Here is a 20,019-nt window from a genome sequence, read left to right on the forward strand (position 1 = left end):
AGAATTTCTTCACTCAGAGGGTTGTGAATCTTTGGAATTCTCTGCCCCAGAGAGCTGTGGATGCTTAGTTGTTGAGTATATTCAAGGCTGAGATAGATAGATTTTTGGAGTCTAGGGGAATAAAGGGATATGGGGATAAGGCAGCAAAGTGGAGTTGAGGTCGAAGATCAGCCATGGTCTTATTGAATGGCGGAGCAGGCCTGATGGGCCATATGGCCTACTCCTGCCCTATTTCTTATGTTAGAGAGAAGCACCATGCACAACGGAGAGTGACTTCATTAGTAACACTGGATTTATAGCACTCACTATTTTATGCTATGCATTGTAAATTATGTTTAAACTTCTAGTGTTGTGATACTATTCCTGACAGCACTAGAATAACCAACAATGTGCTATTTGATAAACTGCTCAAAATATTCTCAATGAGAAATATAGCAGAAACTTTTAACCAAGAAAATTGTAACTGTTATTTCAATTCAGCTTATTGGCCCCAAGTTTCCACACGCTACAAAACGGGCGCCCCTCCGAGCCGGGCGCCCATTTTTCGTGCCGAAAAAAAACCGCGCAATTCTGGAGCGCCCCGCACGCGCTGTGTGAAGGAAACATTGGCACTCGGCCATTTTTGTCGTTCTTTGTAGCTGTTTAATTTTTGAACATTTTTTAATAAAAGCACATTGCCATCAACACTGAGGCTTCTTGCAGCAGTGAGAAGGCTGCAGGAAGCCTCAGAAAGTTGAGGCAGCCGTTTCCCGACGGCCTCCCCCCCCTGCCGTCGGTGAATGGCTGCTCAACTTGTGAGGCTTCCTGCAGCCTTCTCACTGTCTCCTTCCCCCCCCCCGCCCGCCGTCGGGAACGGCTTCCTCCTCCCCCATTGCGTTCGGTCGGTCGGTCGGGCCCGCACTCCCTCCCCCACACCCCCCCCCGTCGGGAACGGCTTCCTCCTCTCCTCCCCCCCCCCCCCCCCGCGGGAATGGCTGCCTCAACTTGTGAGGCTTCCTGCAGCATTCTCCCTGGCTGAAGCACTTTCACACAGGTAGGAAGATGGTTTATTTAATCTTTTCTTTGCTTATAAATGTTTATTCAGGTTGGATTTATTTGTATAATATTTGTATAAGTATAAATAAGGATTTATTATAGAATTTAATGACTTCCCCCCTACCCCCCCCACCTCGTTCTGGACGCCTAATTTGTAACCTGCGCCTGATTTTTTAATGTGTAGACAAGGTTTTTTCAGTTCTACAAAAATCTTCACTTGCTCCATTCTAAGTTAGTTTGGAGTACGTTTTCACTGTGGAAACTTTGAAATCAGGCGTCAGTGGCCGGACACGCCCCCTTTTGAAGAAAAAATTCTGTTCCAAAGTGAAACTGTTCTATCTGACTAGAACTGCAGAAAGAAAATGTGGAGAATTGCGATTTCTAAGATAGTCCGTTCTTCACCAGTTGCTCCTAAAAATCAGGCGCAAATCATGTGGAAACTTGGGGCCATAAAGTTATGAAAAATTGTCCAGGGTTAAATGGAATTACCCCACTAGGAGTCTAAAGGTTGAGGTGAAAGTAAACTGCTTCAAATGCTGCGAGTACGGAGAAATCTTCAAACAATGTCATAAATTTACAAAAACACAACTGTATTTAAAAAGTAGTGCAATTCTTTATAGATACCTCCTGCTGCTTTACTCTCAGATAAAAATCACATCCAATTAGCTTGGTCCCCTTCTCAAAGCCAGGTGGCTAATATCAAATATTTGTGTCACCGATTGCACTTGCAATTAAAACTTGGACAGAAGTGATTCAACTGTCCCCATTAAAGTTACATAACAAATACAGCAACGTAGGTATTCATTCAGCTGGTCTACTTCCAACCAAGTGATTAAAAACTGGACTGCACCCAAAATTCTCTATAGATATGTATTCTATGATTAGGAATATATCACTGGAGTAAAATAATTGCAGAAGAAAACAGAAATCGCTTGCGCAGGGTAATATCCAGAGTCAGGAAAAAATGTGTTTCCTTCATAAATGAAAGACTTGGATTTATAAAAATATCACGCCCACCGGACATCTCAAAGCACTTTACAGTCGATTAAGTACTTTTGGAGTGTAGTCACTGTTGTAATGTAGGAAACGCAGCAGCCAATTTGCACACAAGCAAGTTCCCTCAAACAGCAATGTAATAATGACTAGATAATTTGTTTTTGTTATGTTGATTGAGGGATAAATAATGGCCAGGACACCGGGGATAACTCCCCTGCTCTTCTTCGAAATAGTGCCATGGCATCTTTTATGTCCACTTGAGAGCAGACGGGGCCTCGGTTTAACAATGTCAAGATTTTATAGTCAAGTTTGATAGTGGAACGAATTGGGCTGAAAAGGAAATTTGGGAAAATAGAGGATGGCACAAAAGTGAAGTGAATCACCCATCACTTTAACAAAGCAAATTTACTGAAGCAGTCAGTGATTATCCAGACCTTCATGATATTGAAAGATACAGGCCTCAAATATATTTGCAACATCACCAACCATTTTACAAAACTTGTTTCGCTCTCCAAAACCGTATTCCCAGTTATTTACATGATAAAAAAAAAAACTGTTCCACCTCCCATGGTGAACTTTCAGGATTTGATTAAGATTCAAGTTGTCGTGTATCTTACATTATTATATATAACTGTATCCTAACATGCTATACATGACTGTAATAAGATATGACCTGTAACCACCAGCATAGCTTATACCAGGGGTGCACTTGCAAGAGACAGGTATATAAGGGCAGGTCTCAGGCAAGTGTAGCATTCCAGAGCTGTGAAATAAAGGTGCAGGTCCAGAGTGACCTTGACTTCACTACATGCCTCGTGTGAATCTGTACTGAGGGGACAGGACTTTACAGTGGCGACGGGTTATGGGATTACAGAATCCACAGAATGGCGAACAACGGATCAGATGAAAAGTACAATGCGGGAGACAATTGGAAGGACTTGAAAGAAAGGCTCCAGCAAAGCTTTGTAACCAAAGACTGGTTAGGCGACGATAAGGCAGACAAGAGAAGAGCCCATCTCTTGACCAGCTGTGGCTCGAAAACATACACTTTAATGAAGGATCTGTTGGCACCCGAGAAACCAGTAAGCAAGTCGTTTGAAGAATTGAGCACACTGGTAAGAGACCACCTGAAGCCAGCGAGCAGCCTACACATGGCCAGACACAAGTTCTACAACTACAGACACTGTGTGGGCCAGAGCATACCCGACTTCGTGGCGGAACTTCGGAGGTTGGCTAGTTTATGTGAGTTCTCCGATGAACTGAGGAGAGAAATGCTGAGAGACTTTTTCATTGAAGGAATAGGCCACGCAGGTATATTCCGAAAGCTCATAGAGACCAAGAACCTGACCTTAGAGGCAGCAGCAATGGTTGCACAGACATTCTTGGTAGGGGGAGAAGAAACGAGGTTGATTTACAATGCAGGTACGACAACTAACGAAATATTGGAACAAGAAGTTCACAGCACTAAATAAGCTGCTCCTCCCACACACAGACAAAACCGGGAGAACAGGTTCTCGACAGCAGGCAGAAGCCATCAAGGCCACAGGAACGGCCGTTCACACCTCATCAACCCACAATGCGAGCAATCAACTACAAACTGAGAGAAGCTCAAGAGAGATCAGCCAGACGCAGCTCATCCTTTGGAAACTCTTTGAACAATGGGAACAGGTCTGTGCTGGAGGTGTGGGGGTGGGCACTCGTCAAGGGGATGTCGATTTCAGCAGGCTGTTTGCAGAAATTGTGAATATACAGGGCATTTGGCCTGCATGATTAGTGGGAAAGCGGGTTGTGTAGAGGACACAGAGAGGCTGCAAAGAGACTTAGATAGGTTAAGCGAATGGGCTAAGGTTTGGCAGATGGAATACAATGTCGGAAAGTGTGAGGTCATCCACCTTGGGGAAAAAAAACAGTAAAAGGGAATATTATTTGAATGGGGAGAAATTACAACATGCTGCGATGCAGAGGGACCTCGGGGTTCTTGTGCATGAAACTCTTTTAGAGTCTACCTGTAAAACATAAAACATTAAACCGTGCCACCCGCCCTGGATGACAGAGCAGACATTTACAAGGCCCCTTTTTTCTTTTTTGTGTTTTTCTTTTTTTTGTGGTTTTTTTTTGGGGCGCTAAAATCACATTTTTTCCAGTGCCCCCTATAAAAGGGGAGGGGGACACTAAAAGCACCGGCAATTAAAACAAATTAAACTTTAAAACGTAAAATCAAATTAAAATTTGGTTGCCGGGCGTGATGATGCACTCCAGTCCCTCCGGTGCCCACCTCTCGCGGAAGGCCGCGAGCGTACCGGTGGACACCGCGTGCTCCATCTCCAAGGACACCCTGGACCGGATGCTTGTGCATGAAACTCTTTTGAGTTTACCTGCAAAACATAAAAACATTAAACGGTGCCACCCGACCTGGGTGACACTCCAGACATTTACAAGGCCCTTTTTTTCCCCCCCCTTTTTTTTTTGTGTTTTTCTTTTTTGGTTTTTTTTTGGGCACTAAATTCACAATTTTCCCCAGTGCCCCCTATAAAAGGAAAGGGGGACACTAAAAGCACCGGCAATTAAAACAAATTAAACTTAAAAACGTAAAATCAAATTAAAATTTGGTTGCCGGGCGTGATGATGCACTCCAGTCCCTCCGGTGCCCACCTCTCGCGGAAGGCCGCGAGCGTACCGGTGGACACCGCGTGCTCCATCTCCAAGGACACCCTGGACCGGATGTAAGAGCGGAAGAGAGGCAGGCAGTCAGGTTGAACGACCCCCTCGACCGCCCGCTGCCTGGACCGGCTGATGGCACCCTTGGCCGTGCCCAGGAGCAGTCCTACGAGGAGGCCTTCGGACCTACCCGCTCCCCTCCGCACAGGGTGCCCAAAGATCAGGAGAGTGGGACTGAAGTGCAGCCAGAATTTCAGGAGCAGCCCCTTCAAATAGTGGAACAGGGGCTGCAACCTTGTGCACTCCATAAAAACATGGAACACGGACTCCTCCAGACCGCAGAAATTGCAGGCGGCCTGGGAGTCCGTGAACCGGCTTAAAAATTTGTTGCACGGCACTGCTCCGTGCACCACCCTCCAGGCCAAGTCCCCGATGAATAGTGGGAGGACCCCTGCGTAGAGTCTTAAAAAGTTAGTTTGCAGGTGCAGCAGGTAATCAGAAAGGCGAATGGAATGTTGGCCTTCATTGCGAGAGGATGGAGTACAAAAGCAGGGAGGTCCTGCTGCAACTGTATAGAGTATTGGTGAGGCCCGCACCTGGAGTACTGCGTGCAGTTTTGGTCACCTTACTTAAGGAAGGATAAACTAGCTTTGGAGGGGGTACAGAGACGATTCACTAGGCTGATTCCGGAGATGAGGGGGTTATCTTATGATGATAGATTGAGTAGACTGGGTCTTTACTCGTTGGAATTCAGAAGGATGAGGGGTGATCTTATAGAAACATTTAAAATAAATGAAAGGGATAGACAAGATAGAGGCAGAGAGGTTGTTTCCACTGGTCGGGGAGACTAGAACTAGGGGGCACAGCCTCAAAATACAGGGGAGCCAATTTAAAACCAAGTTGAGCAGGAATTTCTTCTCCCAGAGGGTTGTGAATCTGTGGAATTCTCTGTCCAAGGAAGCAGTTGAGGCTAGCTCATTGAATGTATTCAAGTCACAGATAGATAGATTTTTAACCAATAAGGGAATTAAGGGTTACGGGGAGTGGGCGGGTAAGTGGAGCTGAGTCCATGGCCAGATCAGCCATGATCTTGTTGAATGGCGGAGCAGGCTCGAGGGGCTAGATGTCCTGTTCCACGTTCTTATGTTCTTATGTGCAAAAAAACGGCAGCTCGGCTGGTATACGAATCGGATGGGTCAGAAAGCGGACCAGAAGATGGTGGGGACAGTACCCGGGAAACCGGTGTACAGCGGGTCAACACGATCAATGGCCGCTGCTCTTACAACAGGACGCCTCCTATAATGATGAGGGTCCTACTCAACGGGATAGCTGTCAACATGGAGCTGGATATGGGAGCGAGTCAATCTCTCATGGACGCTCAACAATTTGAACAACTGTGGCCGCATAAAAGAGACAGACCAAAACTCACAAGGGTCGACACCAAACTAAGGACCTATACCAAAGAAATCGTACCAGTCCTCGGCAGTGCCATGCTCTCCGTCACACACAAAGGGACAGTGAACCGACTTCCCCTGTGGATTGTCCCCAGAGACCCCCCAGCACTGCTGGGGAGAAGCTGGCTGGCAAACTAAACTGGAAATGGGATGATGTCCATGCCATGTCATTAGAGGAACGGACCTCCTGCTCAACAGTTATAAAGCGATTTGAACATCTCTTTCAGCCAGGTGTGGGCACTTTCAAAGGGGCCAAAGTCAAAATCTACATCACACAGGATGCTAGACCGGTCCATCACAAGGCCGGAGCTGTACCCTATGTGATGAGGGAAAAGATTGAACACGAACTAGACAGGCTTCTGCGGGAAGGCATTATATCACCTGTGGAATTTAGCGACTGGGCAAGTCCCATCGTCCCAGTCATGAAGCCTGATGGATCCGTACGAATCTGTGGGGACTACAAATCTACCATAAACAGAGTCTCCATACAGGACCAGTACCCGCTGCCCAGAGCGGAGGACTTATTTGCCACATTGGCTGGAGGTAAACTTTTCTCAAAATTAGACCTCACATCTGCGTATATGACGCAAGGATTGACCGAGGAATCCAAGCTACTCAATTACTTTGGTAACTTTATGCAGAACTTAAGCACGGTGCTGGAGCCTCTCCACGTGCTACTCAGAAAGGGGTGCGATTGGTTTTGGGGGGACGCACAGGAACGCGCCTTCAATAAGGCACACAACCTTCTGTGTTCCAACGGTGTTTTGACTTTCTTTGAGCCAGGTAAAAAGCTAGTTCTCACATGCGATGCGTCAGAGTATGGGGTCGGGTGTGTTTTGCAACCTGTCAATAGTGCGGGCAAATTACAACCCATAGCTTATGCCTCCAGGTCACTTTCGCGGGCGGAGCGCGGGTACGGAATGGTAGAGAAGGAGGCGCTCGCGTGCGTGTATGGTGTCAAAAAGATGCACCAATACCTTTTCGGGGCCAAGTTCGCGTTAGAAACCAACCACAAGCCCCTCACGTCCCTCCTATCTGAGAGCAAGGCAATAAACGCCAACGCCTTGGCGCGAATTCAACGGTGGGCACTCATGCTGGCATCCTACGACTATACCATAAGGCACAGACCAGGCACAGACAACTGTGCCGACGCGCTCAGCAGGCTACCCCTGGCGACCATGGAAGGGTCTGACGAACAGGACTGTGAGATAGTCATGGCAACCAATGTCTTTGAGTCCACAGGTTCGCCCATGACGGCTCGCCAAATCAGAGCCTGGACGGCCAGCAACCTCACGTTATCCTTAGTAAAAAAATGTGTCCTAACCGGTGACTGGACAGAGGCTCGTGATGCCTGCCCCGAGGAATTAAAACCCTTTCACAGGCGCATGCATGAGCTATCACTACAAGTAGACTGCCTGATGTGGGGCAGCCGAGTAGTCATGCTTCTGTGAGGCAGAGAGGCATTTGTCCAGGAGCTCCATCGCGAGCACCCGGGGATCGTTCTCATGAAGGCCATAGCCAGATCTCACGTCTGGTGGCCTGGTATTGACGCGGACCTGGAGCTCTGCATCCGAAGGTGCACCATTTGTGCCCAACTCAGCAATGCCCCCAGGGAGGCTCCACTGAGCCCCTGGCCATGGCCTACCAAACCGTGGTCGCGGGTGCACGTAGACTATGCGGGCCCATTCATGGGCAAAATGTTCCTCGTAGTTGTAGATGCATTTTTAAAGTGGATCGAATGCACCATTTTAAACTCGAGCACAATCTCCACCACTGTGGAGAGCCTCGCAACCATGTTTGCAACGCACGGAATCCCTGACATATTGGTCAGTGACAATGGTCCGTGCTTCACCAGCGCAGAATTCCAAGACTTTATAATTGACCACGGCATAAATCACGTCAAGACGGCACCATTCAAGCCGGCCTCCAACAGCCAGGCGGAGAGAGCAGTGCAAATCATTAAACAAGGCATGCTTAAAATCCAAGGTCCCACGCTGCAGGGTCGCCTGTCGCGACTGCTGCTGGCATACAGATCTCGTCCACACTCGCTGACTGGGATCCCCCCGCGCAACTGTTGATGAAAAGGACTTTAAAAACAAGACTCTCATTAATCCTCCCAGACATGCACGAAATCGTTGAGGCAAAGCACCGTAAGCTGACTGAGTACCATGACAGAAATTCGAGGGGGAGATGGAATGAGATAGGGGACAAAGTGTTTGTACTAAACTATGGCAGGGCTCCCAAATGGCTTGCAGGGACAGTAACGGGCAAGGAAGGAAACAGGCTACTGGTAGTACAAGTGGATAATGGCAAAACCTGCCGGAGGCATGTAGACCAAGTCAAAAGCAGATTTACCAACAACACTGCGGAACCAGAGGCAGACTACATTGTGGAACTCGCAACACACCTGGTGGACAGACAGAGGGAACAACCTGAGGAAAAGGCAATCCCAACAGACAGCCCAGGCGAGTCAACAACAATCACACCAATCGAAACAGACAGCCCAGGCGAGATACCAGCAACCACACCCAAAGAAAAACAGACACCAAGGCAAACATCTGAACCACCATTCAGACGCTCCACGCGAGAGCGTAGACCACCTGAGAGACTGAACCTATAAAGACAATAAGACCCTGGGGGAGGGTGATGTCATGTATCTTACATTATTAGATATAACTGTATCCTAACATGCTATACATGACTGTAATAAGATATGACCTATAACCACCAGCATACCTTACCACCAGGGGTGCACTTGCAAGAGACAGGTATATAAGGGCAGGTCTCAGGCAAGTGCAGCATTCCAGAGCTGTGAAATAAAGGTGCAGGTCCAGAGTGACCTTGACTTCACTACATGCCTCGTGTGAATCTGTACTGAGGGTACAGGACTTTACACAAGTACTTTAAAAATAAAATCATCCCTCCCCAAAACCATTCTTTTTTCAGTTATTTACAGGATTTCAAAAGATTTTTCCTGCTCCTTGCTACCTATAATGGAAGCAATCACTGGTTTTCAAACTGTCTAAGGAAGTGCTTGCCTATGTCAAGTCTCCAATCACCAATTGCAGAGAGGGGAATTTTCCATCGTTTGGACCTGGTTGACGGACCACAATAATCAGCACTAAAACACCTCACAAACATCACCTCCGACTATCTGGCAAATATCTGTTTCCCTCAATGATATCGAAAATCGTTCACCCCAAACACTGGTCGCTCAATGTGATAAACTGCATAAAACACAGAAAAAATAAATCTTTTCATTTGTGCTTTCGTTCTGCTTACTTGTGTCTTATTGTTGCTTGTACACTTATTTTGTGGCAGTTAAAGTACAGTCCAACATGCGTTGTCAGTGTACTAACAATGCACATGGTTATTAAAATCACATCAATATGCTTCCAAGACTTACGTTTCGTATCCAATAGAGGACAGTTGTTTATTTTTAACGCATGAATGCTCGTGTTACTGACTCTCATGACTGAGAATAGTTGATCAAAAGACCAAACATCCATAACATTATCTCTTGAAAGGAACATAGAAACATAGAAAATAGGTGCAGGAGTAGGCTATTCGGCCCTTTGAGCCTGCACCACCATTCAATAAGATCATGGCTGATCATTCCCTCAGTACCCCTTTCCTGCTTTCTCTCCATACCCCTTGATCGCTTTAGCCGTAAGGGACATATCTAACTCCCTCTTGAATATAATCAATGAACTGGCATCAACAACTCTTTGCGGCAGGGAATTCCACAGGTTCACAACTCTCTGAGTGAAGAAGTTTCTCCTCATCTCAGTCCTAAATGACCTACCCCTTATCCTAAGACTGTGTCCCCTGCTTCTGGATTTCCCAACATCGGGAACATTCTTCCCGCATCTAACCTGTCCAGTCCCGTCAGAATCTTATATGTTTCTATGAGATCCCCTCTCATCCTTCTAAACTCCAGTGAATAAAGGCCCAGTTGATCCAGTCTCTCCTCATATGACAGTCCAGCCATCCGAATCAGTCTGGTGAACCTTCGCTGCACTCCCTCAATAGCAAGAACATAGAAACATAGAAAATAGGTGCAGGAGTAGGCCATTCGACCCTTCAAGCCTGCACCGCCATTCAACGAGTTCATGGCTGAACATTCAACTTCAGTACCCCATTCCTGCTTTCTCGCCATACCCCTTGATCCCCCGAGTAGTAAGGACTACATCTAACTCCTTTTTGAATATATTTAATGAATTGGCCTCAACAACTTTCTGTGGTAGAGAATTCCACAGGTTCACCACTCTCTGGGTGAAGAAGTTGCTCCTCATCTCGGTCCTAAATGGCTTACCCCTTATACTTAGACTGTGACCCTTGGTTCTGGACTTCCCCAACATTGGGAACATTCTTCCTGCATTTAACCAGTCTAAACCTGTCAGAATTTTAAACGTTTCTATAAGATCCCCTCTCATTCTTCTGAACTCCAGTGAATACAAGCCCAGTTGATCCAGTCTTTCTTGATATGTCAGTCCCGCCATCCCGGGAATCAGTCTGGTGAACCTTCGCTGCACTCCCTCAATAGCAAGAATGTCCTTCCTCAAGTTAGGAGACCAAAACTGTACACAATACTCCAGGTGTGGCCTCACCAAGGCCCTGTACAACTGCGGTAACACCTCCCTGCCCCTGTACTCAAATCCCCTCGCTATGAAGGCCAACATACCATTTGCTTTCGTAACCGCCTGCTGTACCTGCATGCCAACCTTCAATGACTGATGTACCATGACACCCAGGTCTTGTTGCACCTCCCCTTTTCCTGATTTGTCACCATTCAGATAATAGTCTGTCTCTCTGTTTTTACCACCAAAGTGGATAACCTCACATTTATCCACATTATACTGCATCTGCCATGCATTTGCCCACTCACCTAACCTGTCCAAGTCACCCTGCAGTCTCATAGCATCCTCCACGCAGCTCACACTGCCACCCAACTTAGTGTCATCCACAAATTTGGAGAAACTACATTTAATCCCCTAATCTAAATCACTGATGTACAATGTAAACAGCTGAGGCCCCAGCACATAACCTTGCAGTAGCCCACTAGTCACTGCCTGCCATTCTGAAAAGTACCCATTTACTCCTACTCTTTGCTTCCTGTCTGCCAACCAGTTCTCAATCCATGTCAGCACACTACCCCCAATCCCGTGTGCTTCAACTTTGCACATTAATCTCTTGTGTGGGATCTTGTCGAAAGCCTTCTGAAAGTCCAAATACACCACATCAACTGGTTCTCTCTTGTCCACTCTACTGGAAACATCCTCAAAACATTCCAGAAGATTTATCAAGCATGATTTCCCTTTCACAAATCCATGCTGACTTGGACCTATCATGTCACCTCTTTCCAAATGCACTGCTATTTCATCCTTAATGATTGATTCCAACATTTTCCCCACTACTGATGTCAGGCTAACCGGTCAATAAATACCCGTTTTCTCTCTCCCTCCTTTTTTAAACAGGGGTGTTACATTAACTACCCTCCAGTCCATAGGTACTGATCCAGAGTCGATAGACTGTTGGAAAATGATCACCAATGCTATTTCTAGGGCCACTTCTTTAAGTACTTTGGGATGCAGACTATCAAGCCTCAGGGATTTATCGGCCTTCAATCCCATCAATTTCCCTAACACAATTTCCCGCCTAATAAGGATATCCTTCAGTTCCTCCTTCTCACTAGACCCTCGGTCCCGTAGTACATCCAGAAGGTTATTTGTGTCTTCCTTCGTGAAGACAGAACCAAAGTATTTGTTCAATTGGTCTGCCATTTCTTTGTTCCCCATTATAAATTCACCTGAATCCGACTGCAAGGGACCTACGTTCGTCTTCACTAATCTTTTTCTCTTCACATATCGATAGAAGCTTGTGCAGTCAGTTTTGATGTTCCCAGCAAGTTTCCTCTCGTACTCTATTTTCCCCCTCTTAATTAAACCCTTAGTCCTCCTCTGCTGAATTCTAAATTTTTCCCAGTCCTCAGGTTTGCTGCTTTTTCTGGCCAATTTATATGCCTCTTCCTTGGATTTAACACTATCCGTAATTTTCCTTGTTAGCCATGGTTGAGCCACCTTCCCCGTTTTATTTTTACTCTAGACAGGGATGGACAATTGTTGAAGTTCATCCATGTGATCTTTAAATGTTTGCCATTGCCTATCAACCGTCAACCCTTTAAGTATCATTTGCCAGTCTATTCTAGCCAATTCATGCCTCATACTGTCGAAGTTAGCTTTCCTTAAGTTCAGGATCCTAGTTTCTGAATTAACTGTGTCACTCTCCATCTTAATGAAGAATTCTACCATATTATGGTCACTCTTCCCCAAGGGGCCTCGCACAACAAGATTGCTAATTAGTCCCTTCTCATTACACATCACCCACTCTAGGATGGTCAGTTCTCTAGTTGATTCCTCGACATATTGGTCTAGAAAGCCATCCCTAATACACTCCAGGAAATCCTCCTCCACTGCATTGCTACCAGTTTGGTTAGCCCAATCAATGGGCCCAAGTTTCCACATGATTTGCGCCTGATTTTTAGGAGCAACTGGTGGAGAACGGACTATCTTAGAAATCGCAATTCTCCACATTTTTTTTTCTGCAGTTCTAGTCAGGTAGAACAGTTCTACTTTGGAACAGAATTTTTTCTTCAAAAGGGTGCGTGTCCGGCCACTGACGCCTGATTTGAAAGTTTCCACAGTGAAAACGGACTCCAAACTAAAGTAGAATGGAGCAAGTGAAGATTTTTGTCGAACTGAAAAAACCTTGTCTACACATTAAAAAATCAGGCGCAGGTTACAAATTAGGCGTCCAGAACGAGGTGGGGGGGGGAGGGAACTCATTAAATTCTACAATAAATCCTTATTTATACTTCTACAAATATTATACAAATAAATCCAACCTGAATAAACATTTGTAAGCAAAGAAAAGATTAAATAAACCGTCTTCCTACCTGTGTGAAAGTGCTTCAGGCACGGAGAATTCTGTAGTCAGCCTGAGGCGCCCGTTCTTTTCCGCCGGGGGGGGGAGGAAGGGGCCTATTCTGCCCGCGGGGGGAGGGAGAGAGAGGAGGTGCCCGTTCTTTCCCGCGGGGAGGGGGAGTAGAAGGCGCCCGTTCTTCCCGCGGTGGGGGGGGGGGGGAGAGAGAGGAGACAGTGAGAAGGCTGCAAGTGCTGATGGCAATGTGCTTTTATTAAAAAAATGTTCAAAAACTAAACAGCTACAAAGAACTACAAAAATGGCTGAGTGCCAATGTTTTTTTCACACTGAGCATGCGCGAACGCTCCAACGCGCACACGCAGCGTTGCCGGCAAGAAAAAAACTAATTTAAATAGTACCCGCCCCCTCCCACTTACAAAATCGGCGCGAGTATAGGCTCCGCCCCCCTGGGCGCCGCGCCAGGCAGACAAGGAGCTGCAAAACGCTCCAGAATCATAATTTTTTTTTTAGGCGCCGTTTTAGGCGCGAAAAATAGGCGCCCAGCTCGGAGGGGCGCCCGTTTTTTATCGTGTGGAAACTTGGGCCCAATATGTAGATTAAAGTCGCCCATGATAACTGCTGTACCTTTATTGCACACATCCCTTTTTTCTTGCTTGATGCTGTCCCCAACCTCATTACTACTGTTTGGTGGTCTGAACACAACTCCCACTAGCGTTTTCTGCCCTTTGGTATTCCGCAGCTCCACCCATACCGATTCCACATCATCCAAGCTAATATCCCTCCTTAGTATTGCATTAATTTCCTCTTTAACCAGCAATGCCAGCCCGCCTCCTTTTCCTTTCTGTTTATCCTTCCTAAATGTTGAATACCCCTGGATGTTGAGTTCCCAGCCTTGGTCACCCTGGAGCCATGTCTCCGTGACGCCAATTACATCATATCCGTTAACTGCTGTTTGTGCAGTTAATTCGTCCACCTTATTCCGAATACTCCTCGCATTGAGGCACAGAGCCTTCAGGCTTGTCTTTTTAACACACTTTGCCCCTTTAGAATTTTGCTGTAATGTGGCACTTTTTGTTTTTTGCCTTAGGTTTCTCTGCCCTCCACTTTTACTATTCTCTTTTCTATCTTTTGCCTCTGTCTCCCTTTTATTTCCCTCTGCCTCCCTGCATAGGCTCCCATCCTCCTGCCATATTAGTTTAACTCCTCGTCAACAGTACTAGCAAACACTCCCCCTCGGACATTGGTTCCGGTCCTGCCCAGGTGCAGACCGTCCGGTTTGTACTGGTCCCACCTCCCCCAGAACCGGTTCCAATGTCCCAGGAATTTGAATCCCTCCCTTCTGCACCACTGCTCAAGCCACATATTCATCTGAGCTATCCTGCCATTCCTACTCTGACTAGCACGTGGCACTGGTAGCAATCCTGAAATTACTACTTTTGAGGTGCTACTTTTTAATTTAGCTCCTAGCTTCCTAAATTAGTCTCGTAGGACTTCATCCCGTTTTTTTACCTATATCGTTGGTACCTATATGTACCACGACAACTGGCTGTTCACCCTCCCTTTTCAGAATGTCCTGCACCCGCTCCGAGACATACTTGACCCTTGCACCAGGGAGGCAACATACCATTCTGCACGATTTAAGAATAGGGTGAATGGGCTGAATGTTGGGCAGCTAGGGTTAGAAATCAAAATGAACAACACCCGTCCTTTTTTACTGCAATAACAAGGTTTATTAAAAGAATACTAAAGCTAAAAGTGCTGCAAATTGGCAGGATAAATGGTCGGTAGATAGTGTAAAAATATTGCGACACAGGCCGAGGAGAAACCATTAACTCATCAACACTGCAGTCTCGGTGGGACAACAACTACAACAACTTGCATTTATATAACGCCTTTAACATAGTGAAACGTCCCAAGACGCTTCACAGGAGCATTATGCGATAAAGATTTGACACGAAGCCACATAAGTAGAAATTAGCGCAGGTGACCAAAGGCTTGGTCAAAGAGGTAGGTTTTAAGGAGCGTCTTGAAGGAGAAAGAGGTGTAGAAAGGCAGGGAATTTCAGAGCTTGGGGTCCAGGCAGCTGAAGGCACGGCCACCAATGGTTGAGCGATTATAATCAGGGATGCTTGAGAGGGCAGAATTAGAGGAGCGCAGACATCTCTGGGGGGAGGGGGTGGTTGTGGGGCTGAAGGAGATTACAGAGATAGGGAGAGATTTGAAAATAAGGATGAGAATTTTCAGAACCCAATGTAGGTTGGTGAACACAGGGGAGATGGGAGAGTGGGATTTGGTGCGAGTTAGGGCAGGGCTACGAGAGACCATCAGCAGCAGGTCGGGGCCATAAGAGGAGCAGCGAGCGGCGGCCATGGGCGCGAGCTGGTGCAGGAGGGAGACGGCAGCGAAGAGTGACGTCATCAAGGTCCAGGTCGGTGATTGGACTGTGGGCAGGTACAGCAGGAGCAGCGAGGTTGGGGCAAAGCAGCGGCGAGAGATCGTAGAGGGACGTGATCGAGGCCCAGGAGCGGGGTGAGCTCGGGGCCAGGGGCGGCCCGGGCCAGCCCACACTGTGATATATGTGCACACTAGGTCTGTGCAGCAGAGCTGGTCTCCAGTCGCCACTGGACCAAGACCTAGCTCTGTCAAGCCCGTGTGGTGGCTGGTGTGCAACGGCCACCACACGTTAAAAAAATCCACCCACAGGCATCTTCCACCCCCTCAGGATGTAGTTCGGGATCTGGAATATTAGGTCCTTCATTGAAACACCTGTGAACTCATCCCTTTTCGGTGTGGAAGCAAGTCATCCTTGCTTCGAGGGACCGCTTATGATGATGATGATGATGAGGACATGGGCAGCCGAGTTTTGGATCAGCTCTAGTTTACGAGTATGTGGGAGGCCAGCCAGGAGTATGTTGGAATAGTCAGGCCCAGAGGTATCGGTGAGGGCTTCAGCAGCGGATGAGCTGAGGCAGGGTCGGAGACGGGCGATGTTAGGGAGGGGGAAATGGGGTATGACAACACGTCAGGACGGAGCTGTCGGGTTAGTGTCCGGGTGCCGAGATGAGCAAATTCACCAAGCTCTGGGGAGGAAAAAAGCAATTAAAGCAAAATACTGCGGATGCTGGAAATCTCCGCGGGTCAGGCAGCATCTGTGGAGAAAGAGTTTGTTTTGGGTCGACGACCTGTTTCTCTCTCTCCACGGATGGTGCCTGACCCCGCGGAGATTTCCAGCAACTGAAGCAGCCCGGACCGCAACTCGCAGAGCCACCCGTGCGGGTTTTTATCACCGCCCGGCCCGGCGCCGCTCAGCACTCACCGCCAGCCCGCCATTTCCGCAGCTTCAAATCTCGCGCACAACCGCTCCGTCCACATCTCGCGGGATTTGACCCGGGGGTGGGAGGGGGCGGTGCGCATGGCCCCCACTGGCGGATGCTGGGGAGGGGGAGGTGCGCATGCGTCCCCGCTGGCGGTTGCTGGGGAGGGGGCGGTGCGCATGCGCCCCCGCTGGTGGTTGCTGTGGAGGGAGGGGGCAGTACGCACGCGCCCCCGCTGGCTGGTGCGGGGAGGGGCGCATGCGTCCAGTTGGCGGTTACGGGGAGGGGGCCGTGCGCATGCGTCACGCGCTGGCAGATACTGGGAACGAGGGACGGTGCGCATGCGTCCCCGCTGACGGTTACTGAGCGCGAAGGGCCGAGCCGGCAGTGAGCGAGCGACTGAGGCCGGCCCCGGGGCAAGACAGCGAGAAGATGCGGGCCGTCCCCACCTGGATCGACAGGGTACACGACAGGGAGAAGGTCGAACAGTGGTGAGGAGAGCGGGCTGCGGCCGGGCGCGCACCACCCCCTACCACAATTCTCCCTCTTGCTACGTAGTAACGCGGTTTCTAATGTAAACAGGCCGCGCCGAACATAGTGTGTGAGGGGGAGAGGGACAGTACACCTGGGGATGGGGGTTTAATACACCGAGGGGACAGGGGTAACACCGTGGTGATGGGTGGGGGATACACTGGGGAGAGGGTAGGCAGGAAATAAGACGCCAGCGGTGGAGTAAAGTGTGTGATAATGCTGGGAGGGAAATAAAACCAGCCTGTCTACTGTATTTAGTTATTGGAAGAAATTCCTGATTATGTTTTCACATCAGTTCATTGCTTCTAAATTTACAAAAATATTTATTTTCACATCTCTGCAGTATTTATGACATCGCATTCAAACCAGATGGAACCCAGCTGATAGTAGCAACGGGAAACAGAGTTCTGGTATGTTCACAATCTCTGTCGATTTCTCACTTTCCATACGTATGTCCTGGTAGATATCGCATGGCGTTGCTCTCAGTGAGTCCTCGTCATTGTGTTGCCTTGAGCTCTCTGTCCTTGTGACTCCATGGAATGCCAGAACGGGCATTGATCTTGTGGGCACAGATACTGGTGGTGATGATCTGCCCCAGAATGGACTGTGGAGCGACCAACCGTTGGGGGAGGAGCATATTACCAGACAACCCATCCATGTCCTTCACAAACAAAACCCAACATGGCCATCAATGTGGAGCCCAAGAGAATAAAACACTGCTCGACAGATACACCTAGTGCCCAGATACCGCAACTACATGCAGACTCAAAGTTGTGCTTTTAGACTATTCCAGCACCACAAGCTGTCACATTCACTGGAAAATCCTGTCAAAAAACTTACAAACATCATCAGAGAAGCAAAACAGGCAGCCGTAAACACATTTAAATTGAGAAATCCCATAGAGATGTTTACATTGGATTTCAGTGCAAGATGTGACAGAAATACTGATTTAATACATACTAATTCGTACACTTCTGTGAATGTCACATATACACAAATCATTCTTTTTGCTCCTTTTTGAACTCCCAACATATTAAGATGCCCAAATGGACACAAAACTGTGGCCACAGCACTGAATTGTACAGGTATTAATAACCTGTTCTGACCAATCCTAAGCCCATCTAATCCAACTAGTTTGTCTCGATCCCTTCTGAATGCAGGCAGTCTTTGTTGCTTATTAAGATAAGACTGTTCTTCGGTATGTTTTATAATATAGCAGTGTCTCTTCCGTAAAAGGGGTTTAGCAGCTTTGAAAGTAGAAAAGTCCTCAGGCCCGGATGAAATGCATCCCAGGCTGTTGAGCGAAGTAAAAGAGGAAATAGCAGAGGACATGACCATCATTTTCCAGTCCTCTTTGGATATGGGCATGATGGCGGAGGATTGGAGGACTGCTTATGTGGTACCCTTGTTTAAGAAGGGGAAAAAGGGATAGGCCGAGTAATTACAGGCCTGTCAGCCTAACCTCAGCAGTGGGAAAACTATTGGAAAACATCCTGAAAGACAGGTTAAATCTGCATTTGGATAGGCAAGGATTAATTAGGGACAATCAGCACGGATTTGTTAAGGGAAGATCATATTTGACTAACCTGATTGAATTTTTTGAGGAGGTAACCAAGAGGGTCGATGAGGGTAGTGCGTGCGATGTAGTATATATGGACTTTAGCAAGGCTTTTGATAAGGTCCTGCATGGTAGACTGGTTATGAAGGTTAAAGCCCATGGGTTCCAGGGCAAAGTGGCAAGTTGGATCCAAAATTAGCTTAGAGGTAGGAAGCAAAGGGTAATGATTGATGTTTTTGTGACAGGAAGGATGTTTCCAGTGGGGTTCCACAGGGCTCAGTACTGGGTCCCTTGCTTTTTGTGGTATATATCAACGATTTAGATTTGAATATAGGAAGTATGATTAAGAAGTTTCCAGATGACACTAAAATTTGCTGTGTGGTTGATAATGAAGAGGAAAGTCATGGGCTGCAGGAGGATGTCAATCTACTGGTCGGGTGGGCAGAGCAGTGGCAAATGGAATTTAATTCAGAGACGAGTGAGGTGATTCACTTTGGGAGGGCTAATAAGGAAAGGGTATACACATAGAAACATAGAAAATAGGTGCAGGAGTAGGCCATTCGGCCCCTTGAGCCTGCACCACCATTCAATAAGATCATGGCTGATCATTCACCTCAGTACCCCTTTCCTGCTTTCTCTCCATACCCCTTGATCCCTTTAGCCGTAAGGGCCATATCTAACTCCCTCTTGAATATATCCAATGAACTGGCATCAACAACTCTCTGCGGTAGGGAATTCCACAGGTTAACAACTCTCTGAGTGAAGAAGTTTCTCCTCATCTCAGTCCTAAATGGCTTACCTCTTTTCCTTAAACTATGTGCCATGGTTCTGGACTTCCCCAACATCAGGAACATTCTTCCTGCATCTAACCTGTCCAGTCCCGTCAGAATTTTAAATGCTTCTATGAGATCCCCTCTCATCCTTCTAAACTCCAGGCCCAGTCGATCCAGTCTCTCCTCATATGTCAGTCCTGCCATCCCGGGAATCAGTCTGGTGAACTTTCGCTGCACTCCCTCAATAGCAAGAACGTCCTTCCTCAGATTAGGAGACCAAAACTGAACACAATATTCCAGGTGAGGCCTCACTAAGGCCCTGAACAACTGCAGCAAGACCTCCCTGCTCCTATACTCAAATCCCCTAGCTATGAAGGCCAACATACCATTTGCCGCCTTCACTGCCTGCTGTACCTGCATGCCAACTTTCAATGACTGATGTACCATGACACCCAGGTCTCGTTGCACCTCCCCTTTTCCTAATCTGCCACCATTCAGATAATATTCTGCCTTCGTGTTTTTGGCACCAAAGTGGATAACCTCACATTTATCCACATTATATTGCATCTGACAAATGTTTGCCCACTCACCTAACCTGCCCAAGTCACCCTGCAGCCTTTTAGCGTCCTCCTCACAGTTCACACCGCTATCCAGCTTAGTGTCATCTGCAAACTTGGAGATATTACACTCAATTCCCTCATCCAAATCATGAATGTATATTGTAAATAGCTGGGGTCCCAGCACTGAGCCCCGAGGCA

The 20,019-nt window shown here is 47.5% G+C and overlaps 2 protein-coding genes across 5 annotated transcripts in view; one reads left to right on the top strand and one right to left on the bottom strand.

Moving 5' to 3' along the window:
* Positions 1 to 16,456, bottom strand: part of mbd4 (methyl-CpG binding domain protein 4) — a 41,032-nt gene extending 24,576 nt beyond the window's left edge. For 2 of the 3 annotated variants that reach the window (XM_070895827.1, XM_070895825.1), the window contains exon 1: positions 16,402 to 16,456. The gene's annotated coding sequence lies outside the window, so the exon portion shown is untranslated. Of the gene's footprint in view, positions 1 to 13,098; positions 13,153 to 16,401 lie in introns of those variants that run through there. The other variant, XM_070895826.1, reaches the window with a different exon arrangement.
* Positions 16,457 to 16,698: 242 nt separating this feature from the next.
* Positions 16,699 to 20,019, top strand: part of ift122 (intraflagellar transport 122 homolog (Chlamydomonas)) — a 186,278-nt gene continuing 182,957 nt past the window's right edge. For both annotated transcript variants that reach the window (XM_070895828.1, XM_070895829.1), the window contains exons 1-2: positions 16,699 to 16,890; positions 17,274 to 17,340. In XM_070895828.1, the coding sequence (XP_070751929.1) occupies positions 16,832 to 16,890; positions 17,274 to 17,340 (126 nt within the window). In that variant the 5' untranslated portion in view covers positions 16,699 to 16,831. The remainder of the gene's footprint in view (positions 16,891 to 17,273; positions 17,341 to 20,019) is intronic.

This window comes from Pristiophorus japonicus, chromosome 12 (genome assembly GCF_044704955.1).
Source record: "Pristiophorus japonicus isolate sPriJap1 chromosome 12, sPriJap1.hap1, whole genome shotgun sequence".
NCBI classification, from domain to species: domain Eukaryota; kingdom Metazoa; phylum Chordata; class Chondrichthyes; family Pristiophoridae; genus Pristiophorus; species Pristiophorus japonicus.